The sequence below is a fragment of the Mytilus galloprovincialis genome, chromosome 1, assembly GCF_965363235.1.
Source record: "Mytilus galloprovincialis chromosome 1, xbMytGall1.hap1.1, whole genome shotgun sequence".
In the NCBI taxonomy this organism is placed as follows: domain Eukaryota; kingdom Metazoa; phylum Mollusca; class Bivalvia; order Mytilida; family Mytilidae; genus Mytilus; species Mytilus galloprovincialis.
The window spans coordinates 104,256,937-104,277,018 of NC_134838.1; the positions used below are offsets into that span (position 1 = coordinate 104,256,937).

At 31.7% G+C, this 20,082-nt stretch overlaps 1 protein-coding gene across 7 annotated transcripts; it reads left to right on the top strand.

Moving 5' to 3' along the window:
• Positions 1 to 550: 550 nt before the first annotated feature.
• Positions 551 to 15,107, top strand: LOC143048311 (uncharacterized). Of its 7 annotated transcripts, none has more exons than XM_076221954.1 (10): positions 551 to 602; positions 6,355 to 7,197; positions 7,429 to 7,540; positions 8,590 to 8,658; positions 9,332 to 9,376; positions 11,237 to 11,291; positions 11,806 to 11,940; positions 12,615 to 12,671; positions 13,314 to 13,367; positions 14,985 to 15,107. In XM_076221954.1, exons 2-10 carry the CDS (start codon positions 6,560 to 6,562, stop codon positions 15,044 to 15,046), a joined length of 1,227 nt encoding a protein of 408 aa, XP_076078069.1. In that variant the 5' UTR covers positions 551 to 602; positions 6,355 to 6,559; the 3' UTR covers positions 15,047 to 15,107. The 7 variants fall into 7 exon arrangements, with proteins under 7 accessions (XP_076078069.1, XP_076078052.1, XP_076078060.1 ...); XM_076221937.1 differs by having other exon boundaries at positions 562 to 602; positions 6,556 to 7,197; XM_076221945.1 differs by having other exon boundaries at positions 574 to 688.
• Positions 15,108 to 20,082: the final 4,975 nt, after the last annotated feature.

A 20,082-nucleotide genomic window follows, 5' to 3' on the forward strand; every position in this document is an offset into this window, starting at 1 on the left:
ATACAAACAGAGACAAACATAAGCTCAGCCTCTAATGAGCTTTAAACCGATATATCAGACATTTCTAACAATACAACACATAATACAAATGCAATAAATTTCACAGCACAAAAATGAAGTACTAAAAGCAGAATATAAGATATGAAATTCTGTCTGTGACAATATTTTACTGTTATAAATACTGTTTATTGACATATATCTTTCTCTAGTTATGTCTTCCCTGAGAAATCATCTGCCTTGGAATGTGACATCATAAAAAGTATGTCATGTATCAAACCACACATTGCTGCATAAATAAGTTATGCAGATTTGTTTCTTATTATCAAACAAATAAAACTAATGATACTCATTATAAAAAAATATTAAATTTTTATAACCTCGATCCCTTTCATCACAAACATATATGTATATATGTCTCTGCTTTCATGTAACAATATTTCATGACAATCAGTGGCGGATTTACCGGGGCACATGTGTAAACTCCTTCATCCATACGTGTGAAAAACAAATTTTCTATACGGGATTGTATATTTATTTTAGGTATCGACTGGTTCCGTTCGAACTGACTTGAAACCAGAAAGCAGGCTAATGTGCACATGTGGGTATGCGACAACAACATAACCTAAGATTGTAGATGTAAAGAACACAAAACTAAATTTATAATATGCAAAAATCTTTGAATTTTTTAGTGAGTTTTTCGTTTATTGACCACCTCCTCACATTTTTCCTGTCTAAAAATGGATATTTTTTTAAATTTTAAAGTGAATTCTTGATACTGTATAATTTAAATCTGTATTTTTGAACAGACTTACACAGTTACAGTTGAAGCATAAACTAAAGTGAACTTATATAATTAAATATAAAAGAACAACATTCTAGCATTTGAAACGAGAGGCTCTTAAGAGCCTGTGTCGCTGGTCTATGTGCATATTAAGGTTCATGTGGACCCTATGGCTAAAAATGGCCATATTTTCACCTCAAAATTTACTCTTGAGTGCAGACAAACCTGTGCATGTGTAAAAATTTTCAGGCATAGCATGCCCTAGATAAATAAATTTCAAATATGTTTTATGTTTTAGAAAAATAAAAACTTACCAGGATTTTGCCGTGCACTTTTTTTCATTCCTCCAGAAGGTGCCAAAATAAACTAAGCTGGGGAAACAGGTTTGAGAACTTCCCCACAGGTAATTATTGGAGTGAGCTGTTTTGTTTCACATGGACATGAGATGGACAATAGATACCTGACAATAATTGGTTATTTAAACTGTGTACCCGAGTGGACCATATCAAGGTAAACTCAACTGTTTGTTAATTTTATCATCTTCTGCAGGGACGAAAAAAAGTGTACGGTAAAATCCAGTTAAGTTATGATTTTTCTAAATCAAACAATTCATTTGAATTCTATTTATCTAGGGCATGCTTTGCCTGTACTCAGAGTAAATTTTGAGGTGAAAATACGGTCATTTTAGCCATAGGGTCCACATGAACCTTAAACAAAGGACACAATTCAGGGGCAGCAACCCAACAACCGTTTGTTCAATTCATCTAAAAATTTCAGGGCAGATAGATATTGACTTGATTAACAATTTAACCCCTTGTCGGATTTGCTCTAAATGCTTTGGTTTCATAGTTACATGTATATATAACATTTTTCCTGTGACATAATCTTCAATTTGTTGAAGGCGGTCACTATATGGTAGAAGTATATTAAAGCCAAAATCTACATTTTACCCCTATGTTCTATTTTTAGCAATGTCGGCCATCTTGGTTCACAGGCAGGTTTGTTGGCCATCTTGGTTCACAGGCAGGTTTATCGGACACATTTTTGTCGAGCCTTCAACTTTAGTCGAAAAAGCGAGACTAAACGATCCTACATTCCGTCGTCGGCGTTGTCGTCGTCGTCGTTGGCAGCGTCCACAAATATTCACTCTGTGGTTAAAGTTTTTGAAATTTTAATAACTTTCTTAAACTATACTGAATTTCTACCAAACTTGGACAGAAGCTTGTTTATGATCATAAGAAAGTATCCAGAAGTAAATTTTGTAAAAATAAAATTCCATTTTTTCTCGTATTTTACTTATAAATGGACTTAGTTTTTCTGCGAGGAAACATTACATTCCCTCTGTGGTTAAAGTTTTTAAAATTTTAATAACTTTCATAAACTATCCTTGATTTGTACCAAACTTGGACAGAAGCTTGTTTATGATCATAAGATAGTATCAAGAAGAAAATTTTGTAAAAATAAATTTCCACTTTTCCGTATTTTTACTTATAAATGGACTTAGTTTTTTGCCAGAAACAAAACATTCACTCTGTGGTTTAAGTTTTTAAAATTTTTATAATGTTCTTAAACTATCCTGGATTTCTACCAAACTTAGACAAAAGCTTGTTTCTGATCATAAGATATTATTCAGAAGTAAATTTTGTAAAAAAAAATTTACTTTTTCCGTATTTTACTTATAAATGGACTTAGTTTTTCTTCCAGTTAACATTACATACAGTCTGCAGTTAAAGTTTATAAAACATTTTTTAGATTCATAAACTATCCTGGATTTTTTTACCAAACTTGGAAGCTTCTTTCAATCAAAAGACAGTATCGAGAGGGAAATTTTTATTGATGTTTTTCCTCATTTTTGTTGAGTCTGCGATTAACAGCAAAAGTAGGCGAGACACTGGGTTCCATGGAACCCTTACGAATTTTTTAAACTAAGTACCCCAATAATGATTGTGGCCAAGTTTGGATAAATTTGGTCCTGTAGTTTCAGAGGAGAAGATTTTTGTAAAAGATTACAAAAATTTATGAAAAATTGGTAAAAAATGACTATACATTTGTAAAGGGCAATAACTCCTTAAGAGGTCAACTGAGCATTTTGGTCATGTTGACCTTTTTGTAGATCTTACTTTGCTGAACATTATTGCTGATTACAGTTTATCTCTATCTAAAATAGTATTCAAGATAATAACCAAAAACGACAAAATTTCTTTAAAATTACCATTTCAGGGGCAGCAACCAAACAACCATTTGTCCGATTCATCTAAAATTTTTAGAGCAGATAGATCTTCAGTTGTTAAACATTTTTACCCCATGTAAGATTTGCTCTAAAGGCTTTGGTTTCAGAGTTATAAGCCAAAATCTACATTTTTCCACTATGTTCTATTTTCAGCCATGGCGGCCATCTTTGTTGGTTGGCCGGGTCACCAGACACATTTTGAAACTAGATACCCCAATGATGATTGTGGCCAAGTTTGGTTAAATTTGGTCCATTTGTTTCAGAAGATTTTTGTAAAAGTTTACAGACGATGGACGACAGACGACGGAAGCCAAGTGATTAGAAAAGCTCATTTGGCCCTTTGGGCCAAGTGAGCTAAAAATAATATACTATGATAATTTGCATAATGTGTTCTTACTAAAGAACACAGGGGGTTCTTACTAAAGAACAACGGGTTGAACAGACATAAGCCTGGTCAGTACGGCAGTGATTTGAAATGAATATCTTATGAATAAGCCATGACTTGCATGAGTTATGTCATATCATGAGGGTAGTAATGCCCTTTAGGCTTTACCTGATACAGTCAGCATCAAACTATCATTTTTGGCTACTGTTAGCTTCAAATAGGTTAAAATTTTACTCTGATCAGTCAAAATATCCTTAAAGTTATTCTTCAGAGGTCTCAAATAATCATTGTTACTGTTATTTTTCCGAAAATATACTAAACATAATGCTCCAAAGTCAGACAATTTTTTTATTGTCTAAAAGACTACATTTTATTGTCATTCACCAAAAATTACCTTTAATTTCATTTGGCAAGAATTTTTGTCGAGCCTTCGACTTTAGTCGAAAAAGCGAGACTAAGCGATCCTACATTCCGTCGGCGTCGTCGTCGTTGGCGTCGTCGTTGTCGGCGGCGTCCACAAATATTCACTCTGTGGTTAAAGTTTTTGAAATTTTAATAACTTTCTTAAACTATACTGAATTTCTACCAAACTTGGACAGAAGCTTGTTTATGATCATAAGAAAGTATCCAGAAGTAAATTTTGTAAAAATAAAATTCCTTTTTTTCCGTATTTTACTTATAAATGGACTTAGTTTTTCTGCGAGGAAACATTACATTCACTCTGTGGTTAAAGTTTTTAAAATTTTAATAACTTTCATAAACTATCCTTGATTTGTACCAAACTTGGACAGAAGCTTGTTTATGATCATAAGATATTATTCAGAAGTAAATTTTGCAAAAAAAAAAAAATCACTTATTCTGTATTTTACTTATAAATGGACTTAGTTTTTCTTCCAGTTAACATTACATACAGTCTGCAGTTAAAGTTTATAAAACATTTATTAGATTCATAAACTATCCTGGATTTTTTACCAAACTTAGAAGCTTCTTTCAATCAAAAGACAGTATCGAGAGGGAAATTTTTATTGATGTTTTTCCTCATTTTTGTTGAGTCTGCGATTAACAGCAAAAGTAGGCGAGACACTGGGTTCCGTGGAACCCTTACGAATTTTTACTGTTATCATGGTTATTCATCATGAACACAGGGGCTGATCCAGCCAATTTCAAAAGGGGGGTTCCTTACACAGGATAAAGGGGGGATTCCTACCATATGTCCCCATTTAAATGCATTGATCGACAAAAGAAAGGTGGGGGGGCGGGGGTTCTAACCCGGGAACTCCCCTCTGGATCCTCCACTGGATTATGATGAAGGTACCCCTATTACAAACTCAGTTATAGTCCAAATAGTTAATACATGAAATAATTTAGTCTTGAAACGATAAGATATTTGTTTTGCTGTGACTGCTTCTAGTATCTACACTGTCACATCACAAGAACAAAATTAAGATCCCTCAGTTGTTAGAGCACTGGCGTGAGATCCCAGATTGAGGGTTTTGAATCTGCTTGTTACAGTAATGTCCATTTATTTCTCTTTAATTCTATATTCAAAGTATTAACTACAGAACTTTACCTTATGGGACTTAGGAAATTTATTGAGTTTCAAAATGATGAAATTGATCTGTTATGTCTCAGTCTGTGGAGTATTTCCAAAACAATAGAATTAGTCTGTCATGTTTGTGTATAGAGTCGGGTGCTCATTTTCGCCATAACTTTCCATGTTTTCTGCAGTTTATGTTCAGGTCTTTATGTTTTTGAAGTACACTTATATTTCGATTTGAAGATAACATCAAAAACAAAATATTTTTAGCTTGAAAATGTGTTTCTTTTAAACAAATCATCTGAAAAGTTAGATTAAAGGCTATATGAAATTTCCTGATGTTTTGTCAAAGGGGGACACACATTCTCAGTTTTTACACATCTATTTAAACAAAAAAAATGTAGTTTTAAACAATATTTATTAAATCAATTTCATTATAGATGAATAGCAGGCATTTCAAAGGTATAAAAAAAACTGAAATTTAGGGCAATCAGTCAAAGAATTACTAAGAAATACTTCTTTGAAATCATTTTTTCATTCAGGACATCCATGCGTATTGCGATCACCGGATTTTTACGAGATGGGTCACACTGAGGTCACTTTGCATACGGAAAATATGTCGGGGGAATTGCTTCCTGGAAGGAAGCAATTGAAATAAAGTAAACTTCTTCTAAATATGAATAAATTAAATAATTTTCTTCAGAAAAAAGTATATGTACATAAGTTTTATAATGTAAACTATCCATTGAGTTTAAAAAACACATGCATTATTTTTTTTAATTTGAGGTTTCTTATGACTTTAAACTATTTACAATAACATATTTAGTTAGGTTTGGATGAATTTAAATGATAACTTAACTTATATGTCTTATACATGTATATGTATCATGTGTATGTATAAAAAAAAATGGCTTATAACACATTTTAGCATCATTTGTTTACGTTTCCTTGTTTTGATGATAAAGTATTTTGAAAAAACCTGTTGTGAGAAAATATTTCCCTGATGCTCTGATTTATGATACATTCATTTTCCTTTTCAAGAATTATAGTTGTTTACCTGTATATCTATTTAGTAGTTGTCAGTTGGGATATCTGTGTTTACCTGTATATCTATTTAGTAGCTGTCAGTTGGGATATCTGTGTTTATCTGTATATCCATTTAGTAGCTGTCAGTTGGGATATCTGTGTTTATCTGTATATCCATTTAGTAGCTGTCAGTTGGGATATCTGTGTTTATCTGTATATCCATTTAGTAGCTGTCAGTTGGGATATCTGTGTTTATCTGTATATCCATTTAGTAGCTGTCAGTTGGGATATCTGTGTTTATCTGTATATCCATTTAGCAGGTTTAGTACCAGTAGCTTTCAGTATGGATATCTGTGATATGACACTAAATTATATAATTCTTATTTATATTGTAGAAGAATTTGCTTAATTCTAGAGAGAATTGTCTGAAGAAACAAGTTAAAATATAGAGTGAAGCTACTTAGACAGTAGACCATATTATTTACATAGATATTCAATGTAACTTATGTTGAGAGATGAGAAGAAAAGTTTTTGAGGCAAATTGATCATTGTTTGGAAAATTAGCAGAAAAATAATTATTAAACCTTTTTTCTAAGCATCATGGTTTCTGGAACCAGTGATAGTCACGCAAAAAAATCATCAAGGAGGAAGTTATTGGACATACCAACAACAGAAACAGAAAAATATAAATCTTCTGCTAAAAATACAAAGAAACAGCAAAAAAATGTTCCATCACAAAGTCCTTCAAAACAGGGAGTCAAAACCAATTCAGTTAGAAGTAAGAAGATTTCATTAGAACATGAGAGACATAGTAAAAAAAGGTCAAATCGTTCAAAATCACCTACAAGTTCAAGTGGTTCTGATACATCTTTAGACTCTTCCAAACATGGGTTAGAACATGACATTTCTGATTCTGATCATAGTGTTGAGAGAGAAATTCACAGTATAGCTCAACAGCATGCAAAATCCAGTATGGATGAAATGTCAGATTTTAGTATAGCTTCACCAAAGAAAACTAGAAAGTTACGAATAGTGGAAGCAAAGACAGCAGACAGTTCAGATGAAAATTCAGGGGATGAAGCATTAGTGATGTCTCAATCAATACTTAGTACTTCTGGTAATCAGTTAAAAGGGTCTTCAGAGGTTCACAAAAAGAAAAGAAAATCTCACACAATGGGTGACATAGAAAGTGACCCGGAAGATGTGACAAACCAACAGGAGCAACATTTAAACTTGAGGTAAAACATTATTTTATTCTTCCATAAAAAAAAATGAGGATACGTTATGACTTTTGGCTAATTAAGCCCTAGATTAAAATGTATTTAGAACTGGGACAATTAATAATTTTGCTTTTTGATTATTGTTAAAAGTTAATGAAAAAACAAATCTTTAGAGAGGGAAGTAACTCTAAACAGATTTTAAAAAGATAAGAAAAATGTCTAATGCAGGTTTTCATCTATATTTTGTAGATACAACTTACCAGAAGGATATGAACTGTCTAAACTTGCTGAATCTAGTAAAGATGTGTGCAAAGAAGATCTCAAACACAAGGACCTATGGCTAATTAAGGCGCCTGTAAATGTATGTCCAGAAATTGTAGTTATAGCTTAACAGTATTTGCATGTGAAGGTTAAAACTGCCTCAAAATTAAGTTTAAAGTTAATTGGAAAATACAAGTTACATTTTCCCCCCTAACCTTCGGTAAGATGAAGCGAAAAAAAACAACCAAACAATTTATAATTGTCAGATTTATGGAGCTGCGTAAATCCTAGCTTGGTAAAACCAAATACTCGAAATTTGCTAAGCATGTTACATTAAGGAGTAAAGGTAAGGGAAAAATACATCAAGAGAAAAAAAAAAATATGTATATAGTTAGACATGTCTTTTTGCAGACTATATCTGTGAATGCTAGCATGTTATAACTCAAAAAACCTTAATATTTTGTATATGTATTGAAGACAAACTGATTATTTAGTATTTGAGTTTATTGAAGAATTTGGCAATGATACACACATTGACTGTAAACTGAAACATATTTACTATGCATTGAATTCGTTGTGTAATACCATACTATACAAATTATTATTTACTTTCATTTCTCATGTGGTCAGAAGAGATATAAAATGACATTCGATATTACAAGAGAAATAACTTGAGTATCATTATAAAGAAAAGTTGTCTCAAGTTATCAAGTAAGACCAACTCGTTTGAATTGTTTTACATTGTCATATCAGGGCCTTTTATAGCTGACTATGCGGTATGGGCTTTGCTCATTGTTAAAGGCCATACAGTGACCTATAGTTGTTAATGTCTGTGTCATTTTGGTCTCTTGTGGGCAGTTGTCTCATTGGCAATCATACCACTTCTTCTTTTTTATATAGCTTCATATATATTTTTTGCAATGAACATTAAATCAAATTAACAATCTATGTTTGGCAAATGCCTGTAGTCAGGAATATCAGATGGTTGTTTTTCACTTATTTTGTTGATTGATAACATGATTTTGTTAAGATTTCTGAACTTTCCCATTTCAAATTTATGTTGGAGTTCAATATATTCTTTTAGGCGAATTTTTGTTCATGTTGTTAAGAAGTAATGCCCCATTTATTATGGACATTTTTATTTTTCAGTTTGATATTCAAAATTTTAATGGGATGGAAATAGATTTAAATGGATGTACAGAGTTCAGTTCTAAAGATGTAAGTAGCTTCAGACAAACTTTTTGAAGAAATGGTGAATATCTACAGGAAAAACATGTAAAGAAGACAAAAGGACAGTTTTTTTTCATGATAATATGTTCACCTTAAACCTAACTGCAATGAAAAAGTGCTTCTGCTTTGACTTCTTCTCTTCCAAAGAATAGTTTTTACAGTTATAAACTGATAAGAAATAGATCTATGGGTCTATCATTTCTTAAATACATTTCTGCATATAACTTTATCCCCAAATGTTATAAATTTATACCCATTCAGATCACTATCACACAAAAATACCTTCTATCATTTTACTTACTTTGGCCTGGCTGCTTGGTATGCTTTTGTCTAAAAAGTTGTGAAAAACGACTGTGCTATTTAACTCCTGGTAGTAAAATTCTTAAAGAAGAGAATTTGTTTAAGTGGAAGTTTTAGTCTTGAATTAGTCAGATGTATGGTAAAAAGAAACCAGTTGTTTTGATACCATTTCATTATTACCTAAACATATTTTCATCATGACATGTTTATTGATCGAGTGTGCAGAATATTTTGTTTTGATCTATCAGGTTTGAAAAAAAAGCTTCTTTTACATATCTCCATCTTATCACTTTATAAAAAAATATCTGTAGCTTGTAAAATACAGGTTTGTTATTTATTTTTTTCAATTTTTTGATTTCAGGATGAATTATATGAAGTGGACGTAACAGAAGATACTACAAATGAGGTAATTAGTGCAAAATTTTTATCAGGTAACATTGTTATTAAGCCTGTCTTGATAATAGAGGGGCATATTATATTCCTATCTTAGCCCCTGTTCAAGTTTTTATCAGGTAACATTGTTATTAAGCCTGTCTTGATAATAGAGGGACATATTATATTCCTATCTTAGCCCCTGTTCAAGTTTTTATCAGGTAACATTGTTATTAAGCCTGTCTTGATAATAGAGGGACATATTATATTCCTATCTTAGCCCCTGTTCAAGTTTTTATCAGGTAACATTGTTATTAAGCCTGTCTTGATAATAGAGGGACATATTATATTCCTATCTTAGCCACTGTTCAAGTTTTTATCAGGTAACATTGTTATTAAGCCTGTCTTGATAATAGAGGGACATATTATATTCCTATCTTAGCCCCTGTTCAAGTTTTTATCAGGTAACATTGTTATTAAGCCTGTCTTGATAATAGAGGGACATATTATATTCCTATCTTAGCCCCTGTTCAAGTTTTTATCAGGTAACATTGTTATTAAGCCTGTCTTGATAATAGAGGGACATATTATATTCCTATCTTAGCCACTGTTCAAGTTTTTATCAGGTAACATTGTTATTAAGCCTGTCTTGATAATAGAGGGACATATTATATTCCTATCTTAGCCACTGTTCAAGTTTTTATCAGGTAACATTGTTATTAAGCCTGTCTTGATAATAGAGGGGCATATTATATTCCTATCTTAGCCACTGTTCAAGTTTTTATCAGGTAACATTGTTATTAAGCCTGTCTTGATAATAGAGGGACATATTATATTCCTATCTTAGCCCCTGTTCAAGTTTTTATCAGGTTACATTGTTATTAAGCCTGTCTTGATATTAGAGGGGCATATTATATTCCTATCTTAGCCCCTGTTCAAGTGTTTTTCCATCCTATGTTCAGGGGACATTTTTAAGTTTAAAGTAGTTTATCATGATGTTTTGTTCACATCTACTTGAAACATCTTTACACATGTTTATTATGAATAAAGTATTTGCCAAATAAAAGTTTTAACAAAGATTTTGAAGCACATTGAAATTTGATGGTGTAAGCAGGCCATATTTGCCCGATGAATACATGTATGTTTTCTGGTCTGTTCGTACGTCTGTTCGTTCGTTGTCCGTTTGTCCGGCTTCAGGTTAAAGTTTTGGTGGAGGTAGTTTTTGTTGAAGATGAAGTCCAATCAACTTGAAACTTAGTACACATGTTCCCTATGATATGATCTTTTTAATTTTAATGCCAAATTAGAGATTTTTCCCAATTTTCACGGTCCATTAAACATAGAAAATGATATTGTGGATGGGGCATCGGTGTACTGGGGACACATTCTCTAAACAAAACAAGCATTAACTACAACTAAAGCCAAGGTCAAAGTTACTAATGATCGATTTAAATTGTGAGGAATTTTTTCTTCTGAATGTTAGATTAAATGCTATATGTATATTGCATTGCACCCTTACTTGGATATGTATAACATAAAATGACTGGTAGATCCATATTGAATATAAGATCACTATTTATAAAAATAAATGTTACAACCTTGGATATTTCTTCAAATATAATGAGAAAAGGAAGATCCCAAATGATTTTGAGATTTCTAGGTATAAGATCAGAGTATTAAAAGATAGACTTGATTTTGATGTCTAGGTCTAAGATCAAGGTAATATCTACTAAAAAATATTTTTTGTAAAACAATATTACTTTCTGAAATCTTAGCACTAATGAATCATACCTAAAAGTAAATAGAAATAACAATTCTGTAGGTTGCTATAAGCTCTTCCCTTTAATGGGGGTTGTTAGCTTTTTCACTGAAGGTTCTTAAATGTTTATTCCAGATGTCATCATTTGCTCCCATTTTTCCAAGCAGAGAAAAGTTGTCTTTTGTATTAGGTATGTAGATTAAAGTGTAATTCGGAAAAAAAAAAGAAAGGAGTTAACTCTTTTATTTCTGTTTGATTTCTGATTAGAAAATATTTATGTATTTGGAAAAAGAAACTAAGAATGTATACTATCATAAATATAGTCATTTAGTGTAGGCACTCTTGTTTTTTTAAGCGTATACAGTATATTTGATAAGTAACTGCTATGACATTGAATACCTCCTGTATCCTCGTCTGAATTCAACAATGATTATTGCAGATATTTGGTTAAATAAAAGAGCAATGTGTGAACAATACATATTATTATGAACTTGTTTTCATCTTCCCATACATTCCATATAATTGTGGTAACATTTTTCTTTGGGAACTATGAAACAGAGCATTCAAAAATTTGGTATACCAGCTTCTTGTGAGTATTTTATACATTGTAAGACTGAATCAAATTTTACAGGACAAGTAAGTCTGCATATCATTTATTTCCTTTAATTAGAATTAATTATTTAATTTCAATTGTATTTTTTTAGGACCAAAGTTCAAAGGCCAGATACATGTGATGCAGTCTTTAGAGATCCCAGATCTTCCTCCAATAAAGATTCCAGAACCAATAGTCCATAACATACCTAAAGGTCTTATACCTAGATTTGAACCATTTGGATCAGGTAATTTGTCACAGTTTTGAGTCATTGATATTGATTTGTAGGTGAAGGGGTAAAAGACAGTTGAACTTTATTGTGTTCATAGAACTTTATTGTGTCAACCTTGGTTGGGTTCTCATGATTAGTTAAGGTAATTTGTCAGTCTCTCGCATTGTTTCAATGTTGACTGTGATGAGTAGAACTTGGTTGATTCTAAATCTAAAATATGATGTTTGTCCTGACAGAATATTTGCTGTGTGACCATACTTGTCTTCGTTAACATCTCATGTTTATTCACCTCCTACCTTAACAATACAAGTTTCAACTTCAAAATTGAAAAACATATTATAACTCTATAATGACAATCTATGGTTTAAACGCTGGGTAACTCTTATAGTTTTGTCAGGTCCCTTTGCCTATTGAGATTACATTGTATTATTTCATATTCCTAATTATTCATATTGAAATGTTTTGTAGGAAAAGAACAATTGTCAGATGGAGTTTTTTTTTAAATTGCTTTTTATGTGCTTAAATTTCTGAAAATAAAAACTTGACAAAGTTTTTGATATTCAGTAAAGTAAAGTTAATGAATATTACATCAATGTAAATGAACAGTGAGTGATACACTCATGATCCATGAAATTATTAAGTTTTCCTAAATCAAATTTTCTGTTTAAAATATTTTTTTATGATTTCAGGAGAGCCATTGAAGTTAGGCAAAAGGAAACATCATGACCATGAAGGAAATAAATCTAGTATGTTGTTTAATTAAGGTCAAGTTACCTGAAATGGATTATGTCACAGATTTCAGTAAAATTTTGCATACAACTCTGGCTCGATGAATTACATATGAAAATCAAAATAATAACCATTTATCTCTTTTATTATCTGCAATATTACTACTTGAATTCTTACCAAATGGGTGAACATTTGTTTAGAAAGCACATCAAATTGGCGAAAAACCTTCTTAAATTTGTCTTAAAATCATCAAACCTCTAATTCTACTCCATAGATTTTTCTTAAAAAACAATATGTTGTCGATACAAAGATTTCCATTTTAAATGTGCCAAATAAAGATAGGGTCACCAACTTCGTTTTTAAGGTATACATCATTCAGTGTTCTTTGTAAAAAAATGCCAAACAATGTAGAAATAACGTCAAATGGTTGTTGGCTCACAAAATCCACTTAAATTGTACTTTTCAAATGTTTGTGAATCATCAGTAAACAACAAATTCAAATAATGAATTTCAAATTATTTTTTTATAAACTTGGGAAACAGCTCACTGTTAAAATTGATCAAAACATTGACACAGGGCTTGCCATATCATACTGTTTGCATATATGCATATGGAGTTAAAACTGATTAACACTGCATCTTTAATATTTTTAATTTTAGATTCATCATCAAAGTCACATAAAAAGAAATATCGCCATGATGACGACTACTTAGGTATATAGTAGTTTTATGATCTTCTAGTCAGAATTAAACATTAAAGATTGGAAGACATGCATAGGTTCTGTATGTTTTTCAACTTACAACTTACAACTAATCATGTGTGACAATTTGCAAGAAAGGACTAACTAACAGCTTGAGTGATCAGTAGTTGAAGTCAGATTAGTTTTAGATTTCTTTTTTCTACTAACATTAGTTTTTGTGTTTATAAATCGTTCTTTTGACTAAATGATCCTATATGAAATGTTGTTTAATATGGTTTCTGTGTTTGTATTGTTGAATGTTCAAATGCAATCCTATTTATTAATGACTCATATAACTAAAAACTACAAAAATTCTGTGAAAAACAGATAAACTAAATATTCTATACTGGTATTTGATACCCCAAGTAAATCAGATCTTGGGGGAAATAACAAAAAACCCTAAAGTTCTCAATGCAGATTCTTCAATCTTTCTAGGGTAGGACTTGTTTCTAGCAAACGGCTTACGCCGTTAACCGTCGGCAAACCGGCATGACACTTGTTTGTCAAAATATTCAGCACTGCGCATGCCCGGCTTACGCCGCTCGAGCCGGTTTGATTTGACCGGCTAAGCGGCGAAAAACATGGCTGACTGTTGTAAGAACCGAATTTGTTCATTTAAAACTGTATTGTTAATCATCGCGAAATAGCCAAAACGCGCTAAAAACGGCATAAAACCACCAGAAAGGTGTATCATAAGCCAAAGATCAAGACTGCATGACTACCATGAATTACTATTTCAAGACTTGATATACAGGTGTATCATAAGCCTGAGGTCAAGACTGCATGACTACTAGGAAGTACTATTTCAAGACTTGATATTTAGGTGTATCATAAGCCAAATATTAAGATCACATAACTACCATGAAATACTATTCCAAGACTTGATATTTAGGTGGATCATTAGCCAAAGATCAAGACTAAATGATTACTATGTACTTCTTAAATTATTAAAACACCCTTTATCCAATGCTAAAGCCCAAATATGGTTATATCATCAGGTCACATGTTTACCGTATAGTGTAAAAATGTTTACCGTAACATGTCAAAAAGTTTACTGTAACATGAACATTAGCTAAATATAGATAATTGTAACCATGGAAAATCCCACTGAGATTTTTCACCGGTTAACTCAACCGCCGGTAAATTCAACCGCCGGTTAACGCAACCGCCGGTTAACCCAACCGCCGGTTAACTCAACCGCGGGTTACCATATCTATATAAATAGGGTGCAAACATTAATCCACCATTCTGCCTCTGATGAAGGTCCTTTATGGACCGAAACCGGTCAGGCTATCAAACATCACCAGGCGCTGTTAATTATGTGTATTGGTATATACTATATTTTTATGCTTTTACATATTTCTCACTGATACACATAGTTAATATGGCTTCTACTAACGAAAGCTCCATGGAGCTAATGTGTTTAGAGACTACTTATGTCAGTACACCTTTCCTATATTGCCTATAATTAGAATACCAGTTCAAGGTTAATTCCGGGTTCTTCCTTTTTCTGTGATATGTTAATCCTTATCATGAAATAATTATGTCTCCCTATTAATTCAATTATAATTCTTTAACCTTATCTTTTCAGATGGTGATAAATTAGATAAGTCAGCGGAAAAGAAGTTAAAGAAGGAATTGAAAAAAAATTAAAAAAGAACGAGATTAAATGTTTATAAAAAACACATGATAGATTATTAAAGATTATCAATTATTAAGGTCTTTTGTTTTGCACATGTGTTTATCCATTGCAAGTACTTGTAAGGGTCAAAGTGTATGCTTTCATAAGATTAGATGATACCTATCAAGTTTAAACCAAAAAAATAAAATAAATGCTTAATTAATGCATTAGTGCCAATCAGACTCCTAAATCAAGTAAAAAGTAGAGTAGAGTAGTACACCATTCACAACCTGCACAAAAAAAACCCAACATATCTTTAAAATTTGACAGAATGAACATGTATTAAAAGTGTCAAGTTGATGTAACCACAATTTCATCATAAACTACATTGACAAAAACTTAAATCTGATAGGGTACAAACTATAAACAAACAAAAGGACACACAGACCAGAATACATCATCACCTCCTTCTTTCTGTTCTGTTTCAAATACTTTTTTCAAGTATAAAAAAAAAGTTGGGTATGATTGCCAATGAATGAGACAACTCCCACAAAAGACCAAAATTAACACCTATAGGTCACCATAGGCCTTAAACAATGATCAAAGCCCATACCGCATAGTCAGCTATAAAAGGCCCCAAAATGACAAGGTAAAACGAGAAAACAAAGCCTGCTAGATAAGGGAATAAGATCTATCATTGAATATACTGCTTATAAAATAAAGGATCATCAAGATATAAAAAAGAAGATGTGGTATGATTGCCAATGAGACAACTATCCACAAAAGACCAAAATTACACAGACATAACAACTATAGGTCACTGTACGGCCTTCAATAATGAGCAAAGCCCATACCGCATAGTCAGCTATAAAAGGCCCTGATAAGACAATGTAAAACAATTCAAAATAGAAAACTAACGGCCTTATTTATGTAAAAAAATGAACAAAAAACAAATATGTAACACATAAACAAACGACAACCACTGAATTACAGGCTCCTGACTTGGGACAGGCACATACATAAATAATGTGGCAGGGTTAAACATGTTAGCGGGATCCCAACCCTCCACCTAACCTGGGACAGTGGTATAACAGTACAACATAAGAACGAACTATAAAAATCAGTTGAAAAAGGCTTAACTCATTAGATGGACAAAATTCAAGTGGACGTGGCCCGGTACTTATAAATCCCAACACCAAAAGACACAATGAACAGATCTATGAGTACTCGCAGTTATCTGACAGCTAGTTCAAAGACCTTATTTCCATTGCAATCTAAACAACCTGATACACCCTCTTCATATCAACACATACAAATTGCAGTTGGATATATTTTAATCTTTGATTTTGAGGATGGATAAAGCCATTAGAAAAGTCAGGTTGACATTGTTAGTGTTAGTCTGTTTGGAAAACATGGAGATTTCACGCTCTTATATTTAATTCAGCATGAAAATGATCTGATTAAGGTTGACTTTTATGTCAAATGGTCACTTATTTTATACCATTGAAGATTGAAGTTCTAAACATTAAATTGAAAGTTTATAGTTTAAAGCATTAAAATGAAAGTACAGGTACAATGATAAAGTTTTACACATGTCTCACCTGAAACATTGATCATGGTTCAGATGTGATCAAACAAACATTTGGTAGTCAAGAAAATTGATTTTACAAATGAATTTCACTATTCAAAGAATTGTAACATTATTCTATATGAGAGGGATCGTTTAATTTTTTAGTCATTGTAAAGGAACAACCATTCCTGTAGTCTATGAATGATGAAGTTATCGGAAATTTTGATATTTGTAAAATGTAAATTCTTATATACAAAGAGAATTAGTGTCTACCATCTATCATTTGTTTATCAGTTTAATCCCCTAATTCATCATTAATGAAGTAATACTTTAGTAAATTTGCTCTGACAAAAGGCCCTTATTGATCATCTTCAAGTTGTAAAGTACTTTCAATGCAGTTTTTCACCTGATATACATTTTCAACAGCAAACTAATTTTTGCACTTGTTGTGAACTAAAAAAAAGAAAAAAATAATCAAAATTCACCAAGAACTGATATAAAAGATGAAGATGCCTATAAGGCAATTTTTGTATATTTTACATTTCCAAGGGTGATCACTCCCATAGAAATTGTCAATTGGCACTGTTTTATAAACTTAATCAAGATACTAACGTACTACTGATATAAAGTATTTACCAAAGTTATGTACAAATCTGTGTAGAGATGCAAGGGTAAGAGGACTTTCAAGGTTTGTTTACGTAATTAATATTTCTACAGTGAATAATTCTTATAAAAAAGGGTAACATGTTTTATACGTGAATTACAGAGAAATCTGGTCTCAAACTAATTCTCTCAAGTACTGTAGAATTTGTTCTGTTGAGACAGCTACTGGTATAACAAAAATCCCATCAATAATAAAGTTAAGACTGAGGTCCGGTGAATCCTATCAGGTAGATATGTACAACTTTTAATCATTAATATATACACAAAATATAGTTGATTTATTAAAGTTGCAGGAAACCAACCTTATTTTCTCCATCAGTTACACATATATACAACAAATTTCTGGATACTGAAGATTACTTGTTGTTTGTGCTTGGCAGGTATTTGCCAAGTTATTTCTCTTGTATAAAGTTAAAACAAAAGAGTAGGATATACATTTTACAGTCTGTGCATGCATATTACAACTGTCATATTCCTGAATTGGTACAGCCGTTTTCTTATGTAGAAAGTGTTGGATTAAAGCTGGTTCATAGCTAGCTAAACCTCTCACTTGTATGGCAGTCGTATAAAATTCCATTATATTATATATATATATATATATATATCACACGTTAATTGTTTTCTGTTTAGTATTAAATTTATATTAAGATCCATTTTGTTACATCTTGTGATCAATTTTATTTGGCAATCACCAATGGCAGTCAGCAGGGTTAAAGAACATCAGTTTTTCGACCTGTTAGTCAAATGCGTTTTGTTTAAATATACTTTTTCACTTTTTTGGTCTTTTGGAAAATGTTGTTTGTGCTGTATTTAGACCCTTCTACAACGAAATTTGTTTTACATGCACACGTATAAAAATTGCGGTTTTTATCCAACCCAATCATAGGTTTGAACGTAGTTTTCAATTTAGACTCGTTTATATATATATATATATAAATATATATTGACAACGAAGTGTGAACAAAACAAACAGATATAATAGGTAAAACTCAATGTAAAAAATAAGGGAATTGAAGTCAACATTTGTTATGATCTTAGAATGAAATTCAAAACAGTGTGGCTGTATCATTCTAAACACTATAAAAACAAACAAAGAAACACAACAAAAAAGCCTGTAGACAGACAAAGCACATAAGCGAAAACGAGAGATAAGAATACTCAAATTTACCGAACCACAGTAACACAAAGGGATGTATATACGTCAATTTTAGGTCTGGATTATCAATATTCTGCTCAGACACCGGCAATTTTACAATTACTGAGTAGCAGCTGCAAGCTCTTGAATACAGAATGAGGGGAAAGTACATATCATATGCAGATGAAGTTGGTATATTACTACTAAGGTTGGGGAAATTAATAATTTCAAAATTAAAATCGTATCGTTTGTCGTTGATTCTGGGACGGAGATGACCGCTTATGTCAAATTCGAGGCACAAATTCAAAAGGGACACATAACTGAAATAATAAGCATATTTCTTACTGAATACCATGCCCTCTCAGCCGAAGTCGTAATCTCATTTCAATAAAAGAAAGTATTTGAAAGCTTGCCTCCCTGTGCAATATGTTATTAAACGGTGACCAGGCCATTGCCTGTCAGTATAAAACTCAAAAATGAACGAAAACAAATTTGTTACAGAAATTAACCATGACTGAAAAAAAAACCTTAAAGAAAGTTTAATTAAATTCGACGAAGGTTTAAAAAAATAATTGATATTTAACAAATTTTAACCCAAGATTGTAAACTGATGGAAATAGAAATTCCTTTTATTCATAAAATACAGAACTCATCATATATAATTTATTCATTTTGCTCTCAATACTCGTTTGACCATAAACAGTTTTTGTCCAGCTACCGTAAAATTTTATGAAGGTTTGACAAAGTTATTGGTATCTTCAAACTTTAACCACGTACCACGTAATGAACCTACATGTACATATAGTTATATTATTGACACCGCCGACGAAATTTAGGACCGAAATGTCTCGCTTTCGCGACATAAATGTCAATAGCTCGACAAAAAATGCAAACCACATATCGAATCTTAGCACATAATGAATTGCTTAAAAAAAATTAAGGAAAGTGAGTATATAGAATTCACTGTAGATTTAGACTTTGACAGAAAATGAACAAATATATAATATGATACTAATTTTCGTCATTTTTATTTGCAATAACATGCCATTGAAGAAAGACTTAGAAGATTCAAAATTTATTTTTATTTAGATGAAAATATTTTTTTTACCCAATTCAAGTGTACGCCCGGGCGTTTTGACGTAAACGTAACTTCGCGCATGTTAAAGTATTCAAAGTCAACAAATATTTTGTCAATAAGAAACCCTAGCAAACTGATAAACTCATCATGTTATCCTCTGTGTATATGCATTACTTTTTTGTTCACTATTAACAAAATATGCCGTATGGTATCGCAAAGTATAAAATTTATAACGTGTGCTTCCATTTTAATGTTGAAAAGCATTGCCAATCATTTCTTTTAGACGATTTTTTAAATTTCACATGTATCACCAGAAGTCCATTACTAGTATATCACCCAACTGAAATAATTTTCAGTTCAAATGACAAGTAGGTTCACTATTCTAAAATAAAAACGTTTATTATTTTTAAATTTAATTCTAACAGAAGTTTCGACATCTGCTGAAACACAAGCTAACACTGTTGAAATGTCTTCCCTTTATGTATAAAAATGTAAATAACATTTAAATTTGGCATTACTAATGCTAGTTCTAAAACATAGGATACAACATAATCTGAAGTCTTTAATGCCTATGTTTGCTATCACAGTTAACATATATAATCACATAGTGATTTGATTGCAC